At 38.8% G+C, this 23,786-nt stretch overlaps 2 protein-coding genes across 7 annotated transcripts; one reads left to right on the top strand and one right to left on the bottom strand.

Moving 5' to 3' along the window:
• Window positions 1–2,854: 2,854 nt before the first annotated feature.
• LOC131306353 (protein NRT1/ PTR FAMILY 4.3) lies at window positions 2,855–7,605 on the top strand. Of its 3 annotated transcripts, none has more exons than XM_058332546.1 (6): window positions 2,892–3,033; window positions 3,072–3,222; window positions 3,633–3,850; window positions 4,673–5,116; window positions 5,984–6,126; window positions 6,501–7,605. In XM_058332546.1, the coding sequence occupies exons 2-6, from the start codon at window positions 3,096–3,098 to the stop codon at window positions 7,390–7,392; spliced, it is 1,824 nt and encodes a 607-aa protein (XP_058188529.1). In that variant the 5' UTR covers window positions 2,892–3,033; window positions 3,072–3,095; the 3' UTR covers window positions 7,393–7,605. The 3 variants fall into 3 exon arrangements, with proteins under 3 accessions (XP_058188528.1, XP_058188529.1, XP_058188530.1); XM_058332547.1 differs by having other exon boundaries at window positions 3,064–3,222; XM_058332545.1 differs by having other exon boundaries at window positions 2,855–3,222.
• A 3,906-nt stretch (window positions 7,606–11,511) lies between these two features.
• Window positions 11,512–20,115, bottom strand: LOC131306352 (ABC transporter F family member 4). Of its 4 annotated transcripts, XR_009193840.1 has the most exons (5): window positions 19,904–20,115; window positions 16,213–18,439; window positions 14,760–14,829; window positions 14,542–14,605; window positions 11,512–11,960 (listed from the first exon to the last, which is right to left on the bottom strand). XR_009193840.1 is itself a non-coding variant. In XM_058332543.1 (3 exons), the coding sequence occupies exon 2, from the start codon at window positions 18,409–18,411 to the stop codon at window positions 16,219–16,221; it is 2,193 nt and encodes a 730-aa protein (XP_058188526.1). In that variant the 5' UTR covers window positions 18,412–18,439; window positions 19,904–20,115; the 3' UTR covers window positions 11,512–11,960; window positions 16,213–16,218. The 4 variants fall into 4 exon arrangements, 2 of the variants coding, with proteins under 2 accessions (XP_058188526.1, XP_058188527.1); XR_009193839.1 differs by lacking the exon at window positions 14,542–14,605; XM_058332543.1 differs by lacking the exons at window positions 14,542–14,605; window positions 14,760–14,829.
• Window positions 20,116–23,786: the final 3,671 nt, after the last annotated feature.

The following is a 23,786-nucleotide window of genomic DNA, read 5'->3' as shown; positions in this document are numbered from 1 at the left end:
GATTTGCCCCTAAAACAATTAATATAAATAACTTTTTAATGTTAATCTTCCGTAAAACCATGATTCACAAACAACCAAAGAGGCTAAAACCTCCCCTTATTTTCCCATCTCTTAAGAATAACCGTCGGTATCGCTAGATCCTTATTGAGAAGACCCATCTCTTAAAATTTACTGCAATTATTCGTTTGGCTAAATAAGCCAAATGACTTATTTTTTTTGTCTTTATTTAAATTTTTTCGTATTTGTTAGTTTTTGTCAATTTTTTGGGGATTATTGCATCGTCATGACGAGAGGAATCTAAAAAGTAAAAAATTATAATCGAAATCAAATTTTTGTTTGAATAAAGAGAAAATAAGTCAATAAGTCAATTTTTTCGTCTTAATTCAAAAGAAAAATGATTTCGAAAATAATTTTTTATTTTTTAGATTCATTTCGTCATGACGATGCAATGATCCCTAAAAAATTGACGAAAAATTAACAAATAAGAAAAAAATTTGAATAAGGACAAAAAAATAAACCACTTGGCTTATTTAGCCGAACGGGGCTAACTGTCGGTAGATCCTCGTTGAGAATAGATTATTAGGAGAATCCATGATTATTAATTGTTTATTACTAGCGGTGGCAATCTCAACTCATATTTTTTAATTCGCCCAAATCCACCTACTTATAACCCAACCCAACCCGCTCATATTGTGTAATAGGTTGATATGGGTTCAACCCATATCAATCCATATTTTTATGGGTTTAGATGGGTTGAAAGTGGGTTTAATATGGGCTAGAATTAAAATGGTCCAACACCCCATTTTCTCTCTCGCCCGCACTCTCTCCCGTCTTCTTTGATTCTCTCACTACAACCAATCCAATTCACCCATCTCTCTCTCTCTCTCTCTCTAACTGTTTCTGCAACAAAACTCAAAAAGTAACGCACTAGATTTAGGGTGGGTTTGAATTTAAAAGATATGTGGTTTATTTTTGTCCTTATTTAAATTTTTTTTGCATTTGTTAATTTTGCGTTAAACTTTTGTGATTGAATGATTTGTTTCGACGAGAGGAATTGGAAAAGTAAATTTTTTTTTATCGAAATTCATAATTTTTTTCAAAAAGACAAAAATTATATAATTACAAGACCAATCCCTTGAGCTCATCTCCCTCTTTTGGGCTTTTTTTCGTTTTGTTCTTACTCAACTTTTTTCGCGTTTGTTGATTCGCCACAAGTATTTTACGATTTTTGATTCCCTCCAATCAGAAGTAAAAAATTATGAATAGAGACAAAAAAAAAAAGGCACTTGACTTTTTAATCCAAATCTAAGTGGTGGCTTCGGCGAACTCAACGAAGACCGAAACTGTACAATCGGTGCAACCATCGCCTTCCAGACAATTCTCTGATGCGGCCTCTGACTCTTTGTCGAAGTTACGTTACTATTTGGAAATGGAAAAAAAAGTAAAAACGTGATTTTTTAAAGTTTTTTTAGCCTCTAATTGCTTCATTTTTATTCAAAAAAAATTGAGTTTTAATCATAAAATTTTACTTTTCTAAATCATCTTATTGAGACAAATCAGAGAGGGGGGGCGGGAAGAAGAGGAAAATGGGCTGAGTTGAGCGGGTTTGGGTTTGGCTTGATCCATATCCGACTGGACCCGTTTCAATCCGTTTACTTTTTGACCCATATTTGACCTACGACCCGTTTCAACCCGTCCGTTTGCCACATCTATTTATTACTATAGTATAGCCCATTGAAATCGTAAGGACCACATTTAGATAAGGAAAAACTACAGGCTCTACTACTGTGATATATTTTATAGATGAAATATATAGGAGAAATACTTACGATGGAATCTTTTTTTTTGCTTTCATTTTATTTAAAACTTAATGGACATATATATATATATACTTCTTCAACTCTCTAAAGACTAAAGAGGAGGGACCACCAAAGAGGCACAGCGCGCATCAGTCAAACCACTGCACCGCCCACCCACCCACCCACAGACATCACAAGTCATTGTTTACGTGGCTTCAACGCAGCACAAATTTTATCAGAGCCAGTCCCGGGATAACTCCCACAAGCCCGAGCTTGGGCAAACAACTCACCACAAGCGCCCGAGCTTGGGCAAATCCCACCACCATTGAGCAACGTTTTCTTTTTCTTTTGTAAACCCAATAAAATTCTGTTTTATAAAACGAAAAAAAAAAGTTTCAGATTAAACAAAGAAAACCCCTTACATTTTTTTTTGACTTGCATGTTATTTTTTTTTAATGACTTAAGAGTGAGTGGGCAACTAAGTTTGGGGTCGGGTTTAGACAACCCAAACATCAGGACCGGTAATAGGTGGAATATGATGATACATTTGTGCTAGGTGAGTGAAAGACAAAGAATGGTCGACCGATATTATATGTTTTATGGTATCTCATTTGCGATGAGCCATACATAAACATAAAAACGGCCGGAATATCTTAAGGAAATGATTTTAGCATTTCAAAAATTGATGGAGGGGTTCCAAAACGACGTTGTTTTGTGTATCAACACAGTTCAATTTTGAAACTCTTCAATCAATTTTTAGAGTGCCAAAATTACAATTCATATCTTAATCATTTTATGTGAAAAAAGAGCGTAGGTGCTTATCCAAAAAGGAAAAAAAGAGAGTGTAGGCTTTGAGCGACTCTTGGACTTTGGAGTAGAGTACTACTCCGCATTCTCGTAATTTCAACAGCAGAAAAAAGCTGATAATTAGCTCTTCTCTCTTTTATAATTATTCTTCTGCATGTTTTGGCAATAAATAAGTAATTGAGATTTTGGAGTTGGAGAGAGACTGCAGTGCACGCGACACTATAATACACACATGTGGTGTGAGTTTACGAATACTCTCTCTCTCTCTCTCTCTCTCTAATCTGTTTACAAAACTCAACAGTTGGAGGGGCAGGGCCGCAGGAGTTCTGATTATAAATTAGGAACAACTCAAACCAACTTGCCCTCACATTCAGCAGAGAGATATAGAGAGTACTTGTACAAAACTCCTCCTCAACCCTCTCCAACAGTGCTCACAGAGAGAGAGAGAGAGAGAGAGAGAGAGAGAGAGAGAGAGAGAGAGAGAGAGAGATGGATGTGGAGAGTAACTACAAAGGAGGGGAGACAATTTCTGGAGAAGAAACCACTGTGGATTGGAGGGGAAGACCCTCCGACCCCAAAAAACATGGTGGAATGAAAGCTGCTGCCTTTGTTCTTGGTCTGCCCCTCTCTCTCTCTCTCTCTCTCTCAATTCATTTGGACGAACTGTTACTATCATGTTTGTCAATGAAACGTGATGATATTGGTCATACGATCGTATATCGGCCGATTCCAGACTGCATAGGTCGATACGTAAGTAAATAACGGTATTGCAAATAACGGCATTGCAAGTCCAAAATCCCGTTACATAATACGTAACAACCTTTGTTCAAAACTCTGATTACTAGTGAATTGAATCTTTTTCTCTCTTTCGATAAAAAAAATTATTTAATTTATCTCAGCTCTCTCTCTATTTTCAATTACTAATATACGGTTAATTAATGCACATATCAAGTCAAGTGGATCATATATTGGTGTGTTTAATTAGTAATTAATTAATTTGTGGGTAATTATTAATAATGCATGCAGGGCTGCAAGCTTTTGAGATAATGGGGATAGCAGCAGTTGGAAACAATCTGATAACATATGTGATAAATGAGATGCACTTCTCTCTCTCAAAATCAGCCAACATTGTCACCAACTTCATTGGCACCATCTTCATTCTTGCACTCCTTGGTGGCTACCTCTCTGATTCCTTCCTTGGCTGCTTCTGGACCATGCTCATCTTTGGCTTTGTTGAACTTTCTGTAAGCCCCACTGCACACATACACCTCTCTCTCTCTCTCTCTCTCTCTCTCTCTCTCTCTCTCTCTCTCTCATTCATTGAGATTCCTTCTTTCTTTTTTTAAAGCAAGAAAAAAGAGGATTTTTAGTTAGTACGATTTTCGCTGCTACTCTTTTTGTCTGCTTCTAACTAATCACGATCTTCTTGATTAGAAAAAAAGCAAAAACAACAAACTAGATCTCAACCAGAACCCAAAACGAATCAAGCTGATCAGCTATATTATTGTATATAGTTAGTACGTTTGTTGATCAAATTAACTCCATTAATTTAAAAACTTCAAACAGATTTAAAATTGTGTATTATAATCAAGTTGCATTTGTTTACTAATCAAGCTGATCATATCACAAATGAAATTTGGTCATATCGATCGTGACAAATTTAGTTCGCGTTTGACTTGTTTACGCAATGAGTCGATCTCGAAAAAGGCTACATAACGAGTCTATCTCAAACAAGCTCGAGTAGCTTGTTTATACATGCAATCTTCTTTCTTTTCTTTTTTTTTTCCGCTAGATGATTAGGGGTGTTCGGGCCAGCTTACACGTATCTCAACTATTCCCTTTTTCGATCCGGTCAAAACTAGATAGACCATTCATGCAACCTCATACATATGGATATGGACGTAAAAGTAATTTTGGCAACCCACATGACCTCTTTGGTATTTCCAAAAACAGGAAAAACAAAAGGAAAGGTTTATTTATGGTGGCAAAAACTAGATTAGAGATGCATAATTACTGTACAATTTTCTTTTTTAAAATATCTTTTGGCTGACTTCATACGTACACAGGGATTCATATTACTGTCTGTCCAAGCCCATCTCCCCCAACTAAAGCCTCCACAGTGCAACATGGCCGCCATTAATGGAGACCCATGCTTGGAAGCAAAAGGGTTGAAAGCCCTAATCTTCTTTGTGGCACTTTACTTGGTGGCCCTGGGGAGTGGCTGTGTGAAGCCCAACATGATCTCTCATGGAGCTGACCAGTTCAACAGAGATGATCCAAAGCAATCCAAGAAGCTCTCCTCCTACTTCAATGCTGCTTACGTCGCCTTCTCCGTGGGCGAACTTGTTGCCCTAACTGTTCTGGTCTGGGTTCAAACTCATTCGGGTATGGACGTCGGGTTCGGAGTCTCTGCGGCCGCCATGGCTATGGGGTTGATTAGCTTGGTCTGTGGCACTCTTGTTTATAGGAATAAGCCCCCTCAAGGAAGCATCTTCACCCCTATTGCTCAAGTAATTAACTAACTTTTGAGCTTTAATTCTTTATTTAATTGACTCCACATATAATTGGTTGGTTGTTTTTATGTTTAATCAAGAGTAGTGATATTCCCATCATATATCTATATGGTTTAATCTATCTATACAAGAAAATAGTATATGTGCAAAATTATGTGTCATTTTGGGGCCTTTCATTTCAAACCACAACACTGACCATTGCAGATTAGATTTCAAAACCGTTATTGTTACGTTGTTCTGAATTATGTGTCCATTTTTATAAGGTAATGCATTACCATCTCTCTCTTCTTCTTTTTTGATAATCAAGAGTTTAGAACGGAACTTTGAAATTAATGACAGAACAAACCTCCCGTAATCCTAGAGTTTCTTAATTATTAGCCTTTTCCATCCTATGTGCTTGAAAGTTTAAAGAACATGATCTCTATAATGACTTTTGGACTATTCTTCCTCATATGCATGCGAGGCTGGGTTATTTAATTGTGTGTAAGCCAATTTGGACTTCTCAATGTTATTTTATGAACACATTTTTTATTATATTTATAATAAGGTGTCCGGCCAACTGTTTGACTATATGTGTGGATCACTATGCATGGAATGGAATCTTGTTTGCTTATGGAGTACTAATCAGAATTAATTAATACGTAATTCTGTGTTAATTAACAACAATAATGTAGATACTACTAATTAGTACTGCAACCTCATGATTCATGATCCTAGCTAGAAAAGACTTAATTATTTTTTGTAAGTATGTCCTACTGTGAGGGGACATTAATTTATGCATGATGGGTTATTGGGCTTCTTAATAATTTAAGTGGATAATATCCCTATCTTTTTTTTTCTTTCTTTTTCTTTTTTTTTTTTCAGGTTTTTGTGGCTGCAATTCTAAAGAGAAAGCAAGTTTGTCCATCAAATCCACAAATGCTTCATAGGAGCCAAAGCAAGGTGCCAAATAATCACCTCAATGTGTCTCCCAACGCTGGTGGTCTTCTTCATACTGAAAGATTTAGGTAGGGCTATGAAGAATTTAGTTAACACTTCTTTTTTCCTTGGAAAGAAATTTATTAATCTTTAAAGATGATTTTTTATTTTTTTATTTATGGCAATAGTCTTTAATTCTGAATTATTTGTGTTTGTTTTCTTGTTCCTCACTGAAACACCAAAATAACCATGGATAGTGGCGGCTCCAATAATTTTCACGCCTATTTCTTCACAAGTTTAATTGCGTCAAATGAACCACTAGTTCTTTCGATATTTGGAGAAATTGTAATTTTGAAGTGTAAACTATTGAGTCTATACTAACTTGTAAATTCTTTTTCCCTGGCACACTACATTAACTCCTTCATTCAAATATATGTCCCTAGCTAATGGCACCAAATTTCAGGTTTTTGGACAAGGCTTGCATCAAAATCCAAGATGGTTCAACAAATACTACAAAAGAGAGCCCTTGGAGACTCTGCACTGTGACTCAAGTGGAGCAAGTGAAGATCCTCATTTCCATCATCCCCATTTTTGCCTGCACCATCATCTTCAACACAATCTTAGCACAACTCCAAACCTTCTCAGTCCAACAAGGAAGTTCCATGAACACCCAACTCACAAAATCCTTCCACATCCCCCCGGCTTCGCTGCAATCCATCCCTTACATCATGCTAATCTTTGTCGTCCCCCTCTACGATGCTTTCTTCGTTCCTTTCGCCAGGAAAATCACCGGCCATGAATCCGGAATCCATCCTCTGCAGAGAATAGGGTTCGGCCTCTTTGTCGCGACCTTTTCCATGGTTTCGGCTGCCCTGATGGAGAACAAGAGGAGAAACTCATATGTAAATGAGAATAAAGTGATCTCCATTTTCTGGATCACCCCACAGTTTGTGATCTTCGGACTTTCGGAGATGTTCACAGCAGTTGGTCTCATTGAGTTCTTCTACAAACAGTCCTTGAAGGGAATGCAAACATTTCTAACAGCACTGACCTATTGCTCATACTCATTTGGATTCTATTTGAGCTCTTTGCTCGTTTCTTTGGTCAATAAGATCACTTCTTCTTCTTCAACTAATGGTGGTTGGCTGAGTGAGAATGATCTCAACAAAGACAGGCTTGATCTCTTCTATTGGTTGCTTGCAGCTCTAAGCTTCCTCAACTTCTTCAACTATTTATTTTGGGCTAAGTGGTATTCCAAGAATTCCAATTATCAGATCAGCTTTGGTGAAGAGGAATTCAATAATTACAGTTTCAACTCTACAAAGCACAATGGAGATGATCATAGTGGTCCTTGAATGGATCTAAATTGCATTGTATATCACTCAAGCTAAATGAATGTTTTTCTTGTTTTAGTCTTTCCAATTGCAAATAGAAATGTAGAGAGGTTTGCCAAGGGGCTCCTTCTAGGCTAAGCTAAAAGGCACCTTGTAAGTTGGGAATGCATGTATATGTATCTTATAATGAATAAGGATGATGATATACAAACAATAAAATTACAATGGAACAAATTTGAGTTTTATTATTTCAACTAATTAAATAACCTCAAAGTGATAAATTATTGTAAAAAGTCACTGTCATAATTTTTTTTTTTGGGTAACGGAGGAATATCCCTACAGCCAGGCCACTAAATGGACCCAACTACTCAATCCAAATCTCCGGAGGAGCTAGCGCGGCTACACCCGTTACGGCCTCTCACTTACTTTAGGGTACTCACCAGTCACCCGATGGGGAATCGAGGAGTAGTAGCATTTTCCTTTTCTTTTACACTTCATCTCCAAAGGCAAGGACAGTGTCACTTTCTATTGAGTATTAAATCCTACATGAGATCTATACAAGATCGTCTAGCAGACACGACTTTATCATTTTAAACTAAATGAAAAAAACCAACATGGTATGTTCCTTAAAATCTACAACATCATCTGGATAAGGTATGTATTCAGTATAAAACTATGCAAGAGTAGCAATTAATTTCCTTTTCTATTACCTTTCCTAACCGGCGCAAAATTGGTGCTGAAGATATTACTTAAGCATAATAAGAAAATCTTGAGCCCTGGTTCAATCATTGGCCTTATAGATTGGTGGTTCGATAATAATTTCTCTAACCTTGAGAAATCGATTTGGGAAGGTTGCCTTTATGTTATGATGTGGTCAATTTGGTTGGCAGGGTGTTCAACAATTCTGAGCTAGAGGTTATGGAAAAGAGTCGCTATTTGGATCAAAGCGAAATTTGATTTAGCTTTATCAAGTGGAGGACTTCAAAAGGGCTTTGGATGGAATAAGAAGAATTAGAATTTGAGACGTACTTATTTTAGGTGTTTTCTGGTTCTCATCCAATCTTTTATTGGATGTTCTTTTATCTTTTATTATTTTTTGGGCCTTTTCGGCTTTCACTTGCATTCTAGGATGCAGGTTAGTCTTTTGTTCGTCTTAGTTTGTCGAGTCAGTACTAAGCTTTGATTAGTTTGTCATTTCGTATTGTTCTATTGTTCAGGTTAGCTTCCTTTTTGGTGTTCGATTGCATTTACTTTGGACTCAGGTGAGTGGTTAAGCATGTTACGTATTTGCGAACTTCCCCGTATCCCTTAAATTATTGTTTTAGAAAATTAATGATTGAAATTGGGAACATGTATTTGTTTTATTTGGTTCTTGAAATTGGCATGCGGATTGGTGAAACCATTTGTTGATCGAATAATCTTTTGGTGAGAACTTTGTGAATATTGATGGGAACATATTTTGAAAGTCCAGGGAAATTAATCCTCTGTGTGCGGATGACTCTGGCCATTAGGGAAGAAACCGGATTAGGCTGGTGACCCTAATGCTCAACGGTTTGTTATAGATCGGATCGTTCTTTGGGAAAAGTTCCACGGGTGCTTACTCTTGGCGACTCTAAGATTTGATATTGGACGTAACCTATCGATCTTAACAAAATCTTCTTCTTTTTTTGTTGAGCAAAAAAAAAAGAGAAAAAAAAAGAAAATCTTGAGCGTGCATTTTCATTATTAATTTAAGGTTCAAGATGCGAGCTTTTTGTTTTTAATCTCTTGTAATATTAATTATTAATTGAAGTACTTATTTTTTCCCGGGGAAAAAAAGGTTTCAAGATGCATATTCTTTTTGTTTGCTTGACATTAGAAAGCCCAATTTTCTTAACCTCAGTCCAAGGTATGATGAGAAGGGGAGAAGGTATAGGAGTCGAACTCCCGAGTCCCAACCTACAAGTGTAGGAGTATTAACCAATAACCCAATTTCATTACTTTTCAAGATACGTATTCTTACAGGGACGCACACAAAGCCGCCAGCCCATTCAATGCACCCAACCCATTTTTTTAAGGGTTTGGAGTGGCATTAAGGTCTATAGGACCGGACTGAGTTGAGTTTTAAGCCCGTTTAATAAGTGAGATAGAGTCACAAATATTTTCTTAAACCTGATTAGGCCCGGTCCAGGCAACATAAAGTAGTACGAAGTATGTTTTGTGTTTGACATCCAACTAATTTAGTACTCAAGAAACAAAAAACCTAGTACTAGTATATAGCTATTGTTCTAGTTTGGGATATTTCTAAGTACAAATTGTACTATACGATTGAGGAGTGTTGAGATTTTGAAAACGATTTTATATGAGAACTTTGCTAAAATAATAGGTTTTGAAAACTAAATGGATTAATTAAAACGGGCTTGGGTATACATATGCTTCGTTATTATGTAGTGCAAGCCTGACCGAATACGGTCCAACCCGTTGGATGTGCACCCCTAGTTGTTATTTTAATAGGTAGAAGATGCTCTTTTCAGGTCCCCAAGGATGTATTGGATTGGGAAATTTAGGTATGATCCCAATTGGAAGATTAAATGTATTTTCTCCTTGATCAACCCATTCTGTGTCAAGGACCAAAAAGGGAGAGGAGAGGCCAGGGGGGGGGGGGGGGGGGGGGGGGGGGGGCTCCCACCTTTCTATTTACTGTGGTGGGATTTTAGTGCCTTTGGCTTTTACTAACTACTGTGCTTGAATGGGAGAGGAGAGGAGGGGGTCTCCCACCTTTCTGCGGAAATATAACTAGTGATGTGATGCATGTTGATGAAACATAATGAAACCCCTATCAATGAGGTCAAAAAAGAAAAGTGGATTCTAGAGAGAGAGAGAGAGAGAGAGAGAGAGAGAGAGAGGGAGGGGAATCCATTAGAAAATCTACTGGGTAAGTTGTCCCCATGTTCTTCTCTTTCTTTCTCAAAATGATTTACCTTTCTACAAAACGACATGTCCCAAACATGTTCTTAGGTTAAAGCAAGGCCTTGCTCTCAAAAGATCCTTCACCATTGCTGTCTTCCTAATGCTACTGGTTCAATTTCCATCAGAGTGTTGGCTAAAAGAGTAGTATTATGGGGTCCCCAAGCAACCTATACACTTTTACTATATGGTATCTAGCTCTCTCTTTTCTTGTTCAAAAAAGAAGAAGCTCTCTTTTGGTCATGGATTTGATGATACCTTATTGTACTAGCATCGCCAGTATTGGAGAGAAAGAGGATGAATTAAGACAACATGTTTGGGTGTCGGTTCGACATACTGTTTTGCAGAAGACTTTCTAGTCAGAAATTAATTTGGAGGAGAATCACCTATTTCACAAAATGCCTTGCAAGTGCTATGTATCCGTCCTTGGGAAAAAAAAACGTGGTTTTCGAGAATTCAGATACATCTTTATACATGCATAGAACATTGGCAAACCAAACAGGCAAGCGTCATATACAAACAAGTTCAAAACATGCACACGAACACGCAAACACACGTGGAGAGAGAGAGAGAGAGAGAGAGAGAGAGAGAGAGAGAGAGAGAGAGAGAGGGCCACCCCCACCCGTCGGAGGGTGCAGCTAAGTGGACAACTGTAGTTTCTGGAAAAGGAACTTGTCCACTACCCTTTTAAAATTTCCAAGGTGTGTCCACCTTCAACATATATGACCAATCTAATCACCACCAGATTGAAAGTGTGATCCACCTACTCAAGATTAAACAGAAAGAGAGGCTAGAACTGTCCACAAGATGGACTACCCAAAATCAATGGAGTTGGGTTAGAACTGTCCAGAAAGTGGTTCCACCACCTGTCACACGTTTTGAGGTTTAGAACACGAAAAAAGTGGAGTTGGACCTCTCTTGCAATTTAAGCTCTTAGATGAGTTGCTCATTCAGAGTCTTACATGGTTGTATTAAAATAGACATAGATCCTGTGTTTGAAATTCACTCATGACTGATATCCCGTATACGAGGATGTGTTTGGCATACCATATCAATACCACAACGAAGCTCTCAAAGTGGAAGAGAAACCAAACCAGTACAACAAAGAGGAATAACATGTGCATGATGCAACTTTAGAACCATTGGATTCTCAATGAGGAGACACTTTCAGAGAATGATATATACAAAGAGAGAAACTCAGCAATTGGTGTCTTAACTAATCACCAGAAACTGGTAAAATTGGTCATACATAGCAATTCGATTAATCTGCACAACATAAAAATAATAACAATTTGGTTGTCTGTAGAAGCTCGTCAGGCTTTTACAGGAAGCTGTATCCATAAGACCATAACTCTTTATTCTATTAATACATGAATACCAACTATCACGGGGACTCATAAAGGAGAAGAGAAGCAAAACCCAGGCCAAAATTCTTTGTAAAAGTCATTCCAACCAAAAACAGGCATAAATTCTTCTAAATAGTAAATACTCGTCACACTCGTCGATAACCCTTCTTAACCGGATTATCGCGGAGCATACAGAAGTTCAAGCTCTACCTGAGAGATCCTTCTTCACAGCTTGATATCAATTCAGCAAGTTTTCTCCTTGAAGGATGACGGCCAGATCTATTGTCAGCCCCATTCCTGGGAATGCAGGAAAAGCAAAGATTTTATTGCCCAAATTCGCTCACAGGATGCTAACAAAACACTAACTGCAGAAATGGAGCTGCTAATGAGAAAACACGACGTGTTCTGTGACAGGGACCACCGGACCAATATCTTCAACCTAGTTTTTTATATTTCATCCAAATATAATAGTGTGGGTAATAGAGAAACTTCATTGGAAGGTGAAGCATTGGTTAGCTAGTTTCAGGAAGAAAAATTACCACACTTTCTCCACTTGGAATCGTTGCACATGATACATCTACTCCTGTATACTTCTATAAAACCATATGTAAAAAAGAAGCTGCAAAAACACATGAAAAACCTATGTGTCTCTAAGTCTAAGCACACTCAAGAAGCACCAATGAAGATAGAGTACACAAATACCTTATGCATTAAACATTAATACACTTTACTTTTATGGAGCACACTTGAGTTATACATTACCAGGGCGAAAAAAGCAAAAAAGATGCTAGTGTCCCTCTAAAAACAACCATTCACCTAATTTTTGCCTAGAATAATGAACTAGTGCGACTGATGTTATGTCCAACAAAGGAGAACCATTCGCCTGATTTCTCCAATGAAGTATTTGGTGTTCCTTGAATGTTTTTGATAGCTCCATCAAGAGAAAAGATGATCTTCTACTCTGGCATTTATTTCAGCAAAAAGCCAACTGGATAAGCTACTTGAGATAACATCTAAATAGCAGTAAATTTTGCAACTTGAACAGAACATCTGGTAAAAAGGCGGATGGAAAATGAAACGAACTGCCCAGGAGGGCAAAAAACGTTTTTCTCTTCTGCCCATAGACATAAAGGCCATTAAAGGGGATAAGGGAAGGGGAAGCCGCAGTTCGCAGCAGTAAGGATTGAATCCAGCCATGATGTTTAGTAAGGGAGCTCCTCAACCAGAAGGCCAACCCCTTGGCCTCAGGAAAGAACTCTAAACAATAAGACGGAATTGTTTTTTAGAGCCTTATTACGTGATTGCATGTCAGGATTTGTTTTCCTATGGTACCTAGAGTGGGCAAGAATGTGGATTCACAACAATTAGTTTGAAGCGGGTTGGAGAAGGCATTAAAGCAGTAGAATTATTCATCTAAACAGTAGGAACAGTTAGTTGATAACCCCAATACGTGCCCAAGACAACTCCTACTAACGTATCAGTAAACACACTCTTCCAACACATAAACATCAAGACTTCAATTTAAGAGGGTGAATAAGTACAGGATTGACTCATCACTCAATGCTAACCACACAAGGAAAGTGGTTTTACCAATCTAAACGGAAAAATACATTCATCCAATTTTAAAAACTGTTGTGCTCCTGTATACCCCATATTTAGCCTTCGACAGTGCATCACCATTGGTAAAGGTACAGGTTGCTGTTAGCATTAAGTATACCCTTAGCCAAGCATATGCAATATAAGTACCCACAAGTAGGGATGGCAATGGGTCGGGTGAAAAGAACTGCAACAGATGTGCACTCTTCCAGCTTTTGTTGTTAGGTAACCTTTTCAATTGTTTCAATAAGGGTTTTGAATCCCCGTATCACACCGGCCGGTATTTCGGTCAAATCCGCTACCCTAGACTTGTAATTTTGTTCCGGCTCAAATACTAACCAAAGTTGTCAATCCCGTACCGGCCAGCGTACCGTTTTCACTACTGGAATGGTACGTACCAGTACCGAGCTGTATCTCGGTACCATTCCGGATTTACTGCAATTAATATTTTATATATATTTAATATACATCTACCAGGTTGCAAAACCATTTTCGTGAAACAAATGGCAGCAAAAAATTATCCAAAAAGACTCAAAACAAAGTTATGAAACAGATCAGGATTCCATCGTGATCTTAATCGAAGAGAATCATATATAAGCCCATAAGTTTCTTTTAATTTGAGAATGTTGTTTTTTTCCTTCATATTTTAAATTTTTGAAAGAGAAAAACGTGAGGGGTGATATCATGGGGACGATTAGAAAATATTTGTATTGATTGAGAATACTCTTTTTCTTTTTTGGTTCAGCTAGCTTTTTAACTTGTGTCATTAAAAAAAAAAAAAGAAGGTTATTTTGTACCGTTCAGAACGCCGGAAAATGTCCGAAACAGACCGCTATCGTCCGGTACATCCGGTTTTTCAACCGGAACGGAACTTGAGTCTTTGTGTTCCGTTTAAGCACCGGTACGAAACGGATTTCACAACTTTGATACTAACGGCCAATACCGGTCCATACCGGAAAGTACATGCCCATTTTAAATTCTCTTTTCTTTTTAAATAAATGTGTGTTTTAAGCTAAATTTCTCAATGTGGGAAAATAACACTAATAGCAATAAATCCGAAACGGTACCTGGTATCTCACCGGTACCTGTAAAAAAACCGGTACTCTAGCTAACACTTCATTTAGAACCTTGGTTTCCATCACTATGTTAATTAGGCACTTTAATTTTTGAAGTACTCCATATAATTTTTTATTTTTTTGAAGTACTAAATTGTGAGTATTATCAAAACAGATATAAAATATGTTCCCAGATGACAAAAATTGCACACTATAGTGTTTCTTACTTGATGAAGGTACAGGTTGACTTTACTGCTGGTTCAACCTCATGATTGCAAACCAAATGCAGACCTAAGAACAAATGACTCGGCATTTTGCGCCTACTAGTAAGCAGGTTAGTAAAGGTCCAGTTTACTTTTCAGTTTTTTGAATCCATATGCAAAGGAATGTCAAATTCCATATGCTCTCTTTTTTTCAAATAAAAGTCCCTGACATCGATAGTTACTAATTATCTAGGTCCAACCTCAGTATCACTCAGAAAGTTTGCAATGACAACCGGGTCTACTTCAAATCAACTGAACTAAAAGAAAAATTCAGCGGATGTAAAGCCTATCAAGCCCTTATAAGTGTAAATGCAGTTATACAAATAAACACTACCAGTACTTGGAAATTCAAGAACAATTGAGATAAATGTCAACTTCAACAGTAATTTGAGAGCTGCAATGGGAGGTTTAGAGCATCTCTAGTGCTGTTGCTAAAAATTGTGTGTTATATGACAAAGTGTATAAAGTGGGTCCCTATTTTTGTTTGTTAAGAGTGTATAAATTTAGGAAGTAAATGTGTGTTGTAGTGGTGTAGTTAAGATGTTTGGTAGTATATAAAAATGTGTATTAATTATTACCCACCAGTCAATCCTCTCTCTCTTCCCCTATCTCTCTCTTTCTCTCTCCTCTCTCTTCATGTCTCCATCAGCTTTTACTCTCTCTCTCTCTTCACTCCTCTGCCCGATTATCTCTCTTTCTCTCACTCCCTCTCCATGTGCGCTTGTAGCTACACTACAGTTAGCAAGACTGCAAGCACTGGAAGGCCATATTTTGCAGTTAGCAACGCACTAACTAAAGCACTAGATGCAAATTTTTGCATTTGTTTGTTAACTCAGTTAATTTCTGAGCAAATGCACTTGCTAAACTCAAGCACTAGAGATGCCCTTACACGGGTTAAGAGAAGTGAGAAGAATGGAATACACGTCCAAGGAGCACAACAGTCAAGCAAAACTAAGATATGTACATCATGAACATCTCAACCTAATCTGCTAAATGCTCCACTGGCCTAAACTCCCTAATAAAGTCACACATATTTCAGTCCCTGCTGTATCAGGTTCTCTCACCGCTACCAAATACCTCCACTGACTAGGCTGTTGAGTTCCAGAAGGTCAAAATGGCAACTCTTTATTCTTTTTAGAAACATTGCTTATACAAATGAAGAGCGGCCTGACAGGAAAAATAAAGTCTTGAGACTCTGAGGTGAGTACACACGCAAACAATAGAGACTCTCATCTACTTAGACAGTGTTCTAAAAGGCACTAGGCGCTAGTCGGGCGGGCGACCCACCGCCTAGCGCCCAGGCCGCCTGGGCACTGCCTTGCAATTAAGTTTTTTTTTTTTTTTTGGAGAGTCCAGACCCTAGGCGCCCGTCTAGCCTCCCCCCGAGCGCCTAAACAAACTGCCTAGGGGAAAATCGTGGTGGCAACCTGCCGCCTAGTCTTGGCCGCCTTTTAGAACACTGCACTTAGACGTAACACACACAGAGAGAGAGAGAGAGAGAGAGAGAGAGAGAGAGAGAGAGAGAGAGAATTATTGCACACTGCCAGACATGAAATCGATTAAAATTTAAAAGACAGCATGACCATGGAAGATCTTAGTGTGAATCTTTTAGCAACTAATAACTATATCACTTACGCCATTTTAATCTTCAACCTCTGCTCTGATTTCCCTTAGCAGCTCTTCCTTGTATTCCTCAAAACTACCTGGGAAGGTCCTCACAGTTCCATTGTCAACCACCCAAATCTCGCTCCTCTCTTCATCGTCACAAACCCGTGATATGAGTCTCGAATCATGACTGACGAGAACAACGCCACCAGTGAACTCGTCGAGTGCATCCGCCAGTGCATCAATGCTCTGCATATCCAAATGGTTGGTGGGCTCATCCAATAGCAAAATGTGCGGCTTTGACATAGAGATCGAAGTGAAGACAACCCTAGCTTTCTGGCCCCCAGACAACTTCGCAATGGGGGTGAGATGGTTATGGCTTGGGAGGCCAAATTTTCCAAGCTTTGCACGGACAGCCTCCTGCTTACTAAGTCCTTCTTGATCTGGATGAAGTCGGAGAAGATACTGAACTGGCGTTTCTTCCATCGAAAGAAGATCGACAAAGTGCTGTGAATATCTCCCAATCCTCAACTTTTGGCTCCTTCGTACTTCACCCTCAGTTGGTACCAAGTCACCGGCAAGAAGGTTCAGCAAAGTAGATTTCCCAGCTCCATTGGGTCCGATAATAGCAACACGAGTACCCATATCAATACCAACATCAACATCAGAGAGCCTGAAATCCTCCCTGTTTGGATAACTGAAGCTGACTTCAATTAGCTGCAAAAGTGGTGGTGTTAGCTCAGTGGGTTCAGGGAAATGGAACTCCACAGTGTAATCTCTCCACTTCTGGGGGGCTTCTGGCATGGGTTCATCATCCTCCACCTTTCCCTTTCCTTTATTCTTCGATGCTTCTTTGGAAGCTGCAAACTTGGCTCGATCCTTGACCTTCTCTTGTTGAACCCGATTCCCAGACCTCTTGGCAGCTTTCACCTGCTTTTCATAAATCTCAAACTTTTTGTTCATCTCTTTCCTACGCTGCTCATACCCACCTTCAAAATCATCAAAATTCCCACGGTACACATGGAGTTTCAGATCATGCAGGTGAATAATCTCGTTGCAAACTGTATTAAGGAAATCTCTATCGTGCGAGACAACAACTAGAGTTTTCTTCCAGCGGCACAAGTACTCCTCCAACCAGAGAACAGCCCGCAGGTCAAGATGATTGGTTGGTTCATCCAACAACAATAGAGTTGGTTGCAAAAAAAGTGCCCTAGCCAATGAAATTCTCATCCTCCAGCCACCACTAAATGACCGAGTAGGGCGACCCTGCATTGCCTTGGTGAAACCTAAGCCAGCGAGAATCTTCGATGCCTGAGCCTCAGCAGCATCTGAACCCATTATCTGCAATTGTTCGTACAATTCAGCAAGCTTCTCTCCAGCATCATCATTCCCGTTGGTATCGTCATTTTCATCCTCAACCCCATCAGCAGAAGATTCATCTTGCAAAGATGCAACCTCCTTTCGGAGCCTAATAAGCTCCTCGTTAGCTGAAACAACTGCTTCCAGAGCAGTTTTATCATCGCCAACCACCTCTTGCTCAACCAAAAGCACATCTATATTCTTAGGAACTGGAATCTTCCTCCAAGCTAGGAGCTTTAACAGAGTAGACTTGCCCTTTCCATTGGGTCCCACCAGTCCGTACCTCTTCCCATGAGATATCTTCACCGAAGCATTTTTAAAGAGTTCTTTTCCCCGAGCCGCTACGGAGAAATTATCAACAGTTATATCTTTCACATTAGCATCTGCTTCATTTTCACCATCCAGAACTGAGGCACGGCTACCAATAACAACGGTAAAAGCATCGTGATCATCCTTTAGGGCCTCCTGTTTGGCGAACTCAGCTGCATAAGCAACTAGCATATCCTTCTTCTCACGTTTCTTCAACTCTTTGTCAGTTACGGAGATCTCAAGAGGCTTTGCATCACCACCCCTCTGTTGCCGGCTGGGATGTTTATTGTCTTCAGAAGCATCATCATCTTCCCCATCTGAGGGTGGGAGATCCAAACCATCAACATACGATGGTTTCGCAGGTGCTTTTGCCTTGGGCTTACTGGAAATAGAGCTCGAGAGTGTTGACCCTTTCTTGGCTTTATTATCAGGTTTCTGGTCCATGCTGGCAAGCATGGCTGAGACAGAGAGCTTCTCCTTCTTCACATCTTTGGCAGCATCTTTGCTGCTGGGCTTAGCCTTTGAAGCTGCTCCACCCTCATCGAGTTTTTTCTTTCCCATTGCTATGGCTGATCTGGTCAGCTATTAACTGAAACAAAAGCAATCATAATTCATCAACTTTGTCAATTCCAATAGAGCTCAAATTTGAAAAAAAATAATTGAGTCTGCATACTAGCCCCAACAAGCATACTAACATATTTATCTTTGCAGGAATGGGGGAAGACTGGAGAAAGAGAAGAAAAGCTGATTGTACCGAAGCTGAGGAGGATATTTTAGCTTCTGTTTGTGGGTTATGAATGTTTACCTTCCAAAAGGTGCAGCAAAACACGGGCTTAAAATGAAAAGGAAAAGTAGAACATGAAAACACAGAAAGTTTGGAAATCAATTATCAGTTCGAAATCTAATCAGAACATTTTACCAAATAGTGAATCCTGAACTGTAAAAGTCACTATAGTTAACATCTAGAGTTTAAAACAACTATCAATAAAACCAAAATCCACATGTATATACAATTATACACATTAACCACGTATATCAATATAACTAAATCTCCTCTTTCCCCTCCTAGAGAGGTGAAAATGTGCTGTTTCATCCACTATGCATAAAGGAAATAGAAACAGATCTACATTGCAATGTTTCGTACATATCATAAAGAATCTTAGTGAATCCCAATGAGCGCATGTTGAATCATAGTGAATTGCAAATGAACTGCATGATTCATATCAATTCCAACTCACTAGCATAGTAGCATGATTCAAACCGAATTAGTTGAAACTCAAAACACATCGTCAATTGCACAATTCTAAATTCTAACCATCATGACTAATGTGATATCCATTTGGGAAATAGTGGCGGTTCGAGAGCAAGGATAGTGAATCCAAGCTTCTCGCTCAAAGATACATTATCAACCCAACTTATTTTGCTATTCAAACAAGTTATTGATGAAGCAATCCATTTCCATCTAAGCTAGTTTTTGGCATTGAATTCATCACAATGAAGGAAATACACCAAAAGAACAAGCACAAGTCCATCGTACAAAAGGAAAGAGTTAAAAAAAACACAGAGAACTGATTAAGCGCAAACGAGAAACACAAAGGATATCTAAATACAGGAAACGTGCACATAACTAAAATCACAACTCAACTTCCATAAATTTCCAGTTTTTCGCAAGCTGGTAGTCTTTCAATTACTATTATTTGGTGAAAAGAAAAATATTGCGACTCTCTATAGTTTTGTTGAATTAAGGTACGAGATTGATTTGGTTGAGTGATTATTTTATCGATGTCATATCTAAATTGAATTTCACTAACAGAAAAAAGTCGAATTAGCTAAATTGTTGCCACTCGATCAAAATCCTGGCTACTCTGCACGAAATCATGAAAACCAACAAGGGGCGCTCAAAAGTTTAGTACTTTAAACTACTAGACCCCAAAAATACGTACTTTAAACTACTAGACCCCAAAAATACTATCTTCAAGCATCTAAATTACGCATAAAACAATTTCTCCACAGAGAGAGAGAGAGAGAGAGAGAGAGAGAGAGAGAGAGTTACCTGTTCTTGTCGTAGACGGAGCCGCCGATCGTTAGCGGAGCTGCCACTAAGCTTTATTAGATTCGAGATTGAGATTTTGGGGTTTCTGATCGTCTCTCTCTCTCTCTCTCTCTCTTCCTGTAATTTAGGGCTGATACACATTCCTATATATATTTAGTCCTAGTTTCACAAATTTTACCCCGAGTATTTTACATATAACCGACTTACCCCCAACAATTGTATTCGAGTTACATTCTTAACCCTGCAGTAGTAGTGCCGTGTCCCACCTATCTATCAATAGCTAAAATATCTAGCAAAAATATCTCAACTCAAACCACAATTGCCTAGGTAAGTTGGTAGGTGAAGTTACCTTCTTGAACTCTATCAAAAAAAAAATTATTTTTCAATTATTATCTTATATCTTTTTTCAATTATTATCCTATTTCTTTAATTATTAATTTCATTTCTCTCTATATCTCTCTCCACTCATTACTTTATTTTTCTCTCTTCCCACTACCAAAACTAAAATATCCAAAGTTACCAAACGAACAAGGCCAAAGATAGAAGACAACAAAAGCGGAAAAGCCAGAGTTGGGTGTGAGAACGAAAAATCCTACAAGAGAATTACGTAACTTAGATTAATAGTTTACTCTCTGTGACATACTTGTGTTATGGAATTTATAATCGGAGACTGTGATAAAGGTAAATAAAGATATTTATTTTTTGCGATGATAGGGAGGGCATGGAGAGGAGCTGACCCCTAGACGACTAGACACCATCTCTCAAACTCCAACATTTGGAAAGAATTTTTGCATCTCATTTTCTTGTCGACATACAGTATACATTGTTTTTTTCTAATCTTCAAGTCATACACAAATTACACTAGAAGCTAAATTTTATATGCATTTTTTTAATGAGTTAAGTATAAAAATCTTTTTCCTTTCTAATTTTAGAAAATTTATTTAGTACCATGGACACCGCGTGCCCTAGACCCTTTTTCACCCCACATCCCGATGAGCCCTAGCCAATATGTAGTAAACCTCGGATTTGAGGTAGCTAGACTCACTATCCACTTTTTAAACTACCCCTTAACTGCCTAAAGAATCCTAGAACACACTTTTTTTTTGTGGCTGCTTTAAATCCTCTCCCAACGGACCAGTGAGCCCAAGTTCCGAAACGTCAAATCGACTTTATGGATTCAATTTGGATGTTTGTACTCTCTGATTAGATCCCCATCTAAGTGAGAAGGATGTGGTTAGGGGACAAAGTGTCGGTCACACAACCGATCCCAAGCCCGGGGGAAGTAGGAGGGGGGTTTGTTTGGTGGCTACCAGCCAACACTTAAAAATTCCTTTAAATCCTTGTGGCATGAATCCCATTTTTCCCAATTGATTGGGATTCGAGGCTCGATTTGGTTTGGTTAATAGGGCTATGGATGAGGTCATGAATCAGTGAACGGGAATGGTCCAGGAATGAGGTTACGTTTCTGATCTATCTCGGATAAGGCTTACCGCTTGAGTTACTTTGTCCCTTGGATCTTCATACCAGACAATGCACTTAAGGAGCCATCTCAGTCTTCACTTCATTACACTTCTGGAAAGACAATTGAAGTTGGAAAATGTAAGCCTCGCTACGAGTTCTGCTTTTCAAATTGCCACATACTGCGAGATAAAGACACATGTTGACAGGCTTTTCGTCGCAACTTCTAAGAGGGCGTTGCTCCTTTCCTTTACCTTGGTGTTGTTAGCTAAGAAAGAATGAAGTGAGGGAGCTACGAGTCCTGCTTTTGGAATTGCCACATACTGCGAGATAAAGACACCTGTTGATAGGTTTTTCGCACCGTTTTGTGACCTTTTCCAATTGAAGGGAAACAAAACAACAGAGCAATAATATGTTCTGATAATTCCACTTCAGCACAGGATCATATTTAAACCAATGAGCTGAGTGTTGCATATGGAGTGATGTATTTATTTTACACCTTCTACTGAGCTGTGAATCTGTGATGTGCATACTTGCACTCTAAACGGTTTTTTAGCGAAGCTTATGCTGTTGAACACCTTCTTACTTTCGAAGCTGGGAACCGGATTTAGCATTATGATCGCGAGAAGAAACCCATCCCAAGTTACAATGTTAGCCCTCCTTTCTTGCAGATATATATGTTATATGCTCATACCAGACATTGCTCTTGTAGCATGCTGTTGTTCTTTCTTGTTATGCACCTGTGAATTCATTCTCTTCCCATTGTGGGTGATTGACATTTGCTAAGAGTGTCATTTTCCTTTTTATCCGATAAAATCTGTTGTCTTGTTTTCATTGAATCGGGCAAGATTAATCTGGGCTATAGAGTCCTTATAACGAGCTCGACTAACTGTTGATGCATCTTTGCATGTGGTATTTTTTGATGCTTGAAAAGGATATTCCAAAGCTTTTGTATGCAGGGTCGGCTCAAGGTATTGGGAGGCCCTAGGCGAAATATTGGGGTGGGGCCCTACATATTTTTAAAATTAGATAACAATAATACAAATGTTTGTTATATTACTGTTTTGGTCCATATTGAGCATGTTAAATGCCTTTGTTCCGGCAACTTAAATGACTGCCTTGAGTCCTTCTTGACCCTTGTTTGAATCACGGCAGCTACAACGGCAAAACTTGAGCTTTTTTTTGGCGAAAAAACAATTAAAAAGCAAGTTACCTCACTAGGATTCAAACTTGGACATTTTGTAAAGCAAGGAACAACTTACCACTGAACCAACAACAATACTTGTTTCATTCTACGAGCAAATAATATATATACTTACTTAAAGAAGCGGGCCCTATTTTGGGCTCAAAATTTGGAGGCCCCAGGCAGTGGCCTCTTGGACCTTACCCTAGAGCCGGCCCTGTTCGTATGTTGTGTTGCCTTTCTTGTGTAGTGGTGTGTATAGGCTCCTTAACCTTTGTTTTAACTAACCATATATGTGTATTTCCATGCCGCCATCTAGAATTTGATCTTCTCACTTCGATTTCCAGTCTGCGAAGAAAGCAAGTACCTTCTTTCTAATACCCAGTGTCTTAATCAGTATTTGCATGTTTTTTTGATTGGATACAAATTTATTGAACAAAACTTGACAAATAGTACATCAAGTTGGGGGATAGGGGAGGGAAATCCAACTAAATGTTGAATGAAAACAAGAAAAAACCCAATGGGACAAAGCCCAAAACACCTAAATAAGCAAAGCTCATACAAAATATGGGCCAAGCACAACCCAAGAAATTCCAAAACCTAACCCTACCCTACCCATGAGCAAAACTCATCAACAATCGCTGTCACCAAAACTGCCACCCACGTCAACCTTGCAAGCAAACCACCGCTGCTGCCTGGACGGAGCACCCACCAGAAGATAACAACCGACGAGGGCCGCCACCGTGAACCCCACAAGTGGCTGGGCTGTTGAAATATGATAAGCTTGATTTACATGTGAGAAACATGTTCAATGATTTGTCACGGATTTGGATTAGACTAGGATTTGTCAAAGATTGAATAGATAAGATTTGGTCTTGGAAGTCCAAATTGGTAGGTGCACCAGTGATATCCTGGGATTTGTCTTTTGTCAGATTTAGAGCTTGTAACCTCTCTCTCTCTCTCTCTCTCTCTCTCTCTCTATATATATATATATATATATATATATATATATATATATATATATATATATATATATATACACACACACACACACACAAATTTAGGATCCAACGAGGCATCCCGCACGGCCTTAACGTGCGGGACTCTCCTTTCCCGATCGAATTGCAATGATCCGAGCCGCTCAAAGTGTGCAGAACGTGATTTTAAGGGTACTCACGAGAAATCAACAAAAAAAATTGATCGAAAAGGGCTTGATCTGAGCAGTTTTTTACTGAACCGTTC

This window comes from Rhododendron vialii, chromosome 11a, assembly GCF_030253575.1.
Source record: "Rhododendron vialii isolate Sample 1 chromosome 11a, ASM3025357v1".
In the NCBI taxonomy this organism is placed as follows: Eukaryota; Viridiplantae; Streptophyta; class Magnoliopsida; order Ericales; family Ericaceae; genus Rhododendron; species Rhododendron vialii.
This window is presented reverse-complemented; position numbering and strand designations above follow the sequence as displayed.

Coding starts and splice junctions, on each gene's coding strand:
- LOC131306353 (XM_058332545.1), top strand. CDS start 3,096: ATGGATGTGGAGAGTAACTACAAAGGAGGGGAGACAATTTCTGGAGAA. Junction 3,223..3,632: donor AGCTGCTGCCTTTGTTCTTG/GTCTGCCCCTCT, acceptor TAATGCATGCAG/GGCTGCAAGCTTTTGAGATA. Junction 5,117..5,983: donor TCTTCACCCCTATTGCTCAA/GTAATTAACTAA, acceptor TTTTTTTTTCAG/GTTTTTGTGGCTGCAATTCT.
- LOC131306352 (XM_058332543.1), bottom strand. CDS start 18,411: ATGGGAAAGAAAAAACTCGATGAGGGTGGAGCAGCTTCAAAGGCTAAG.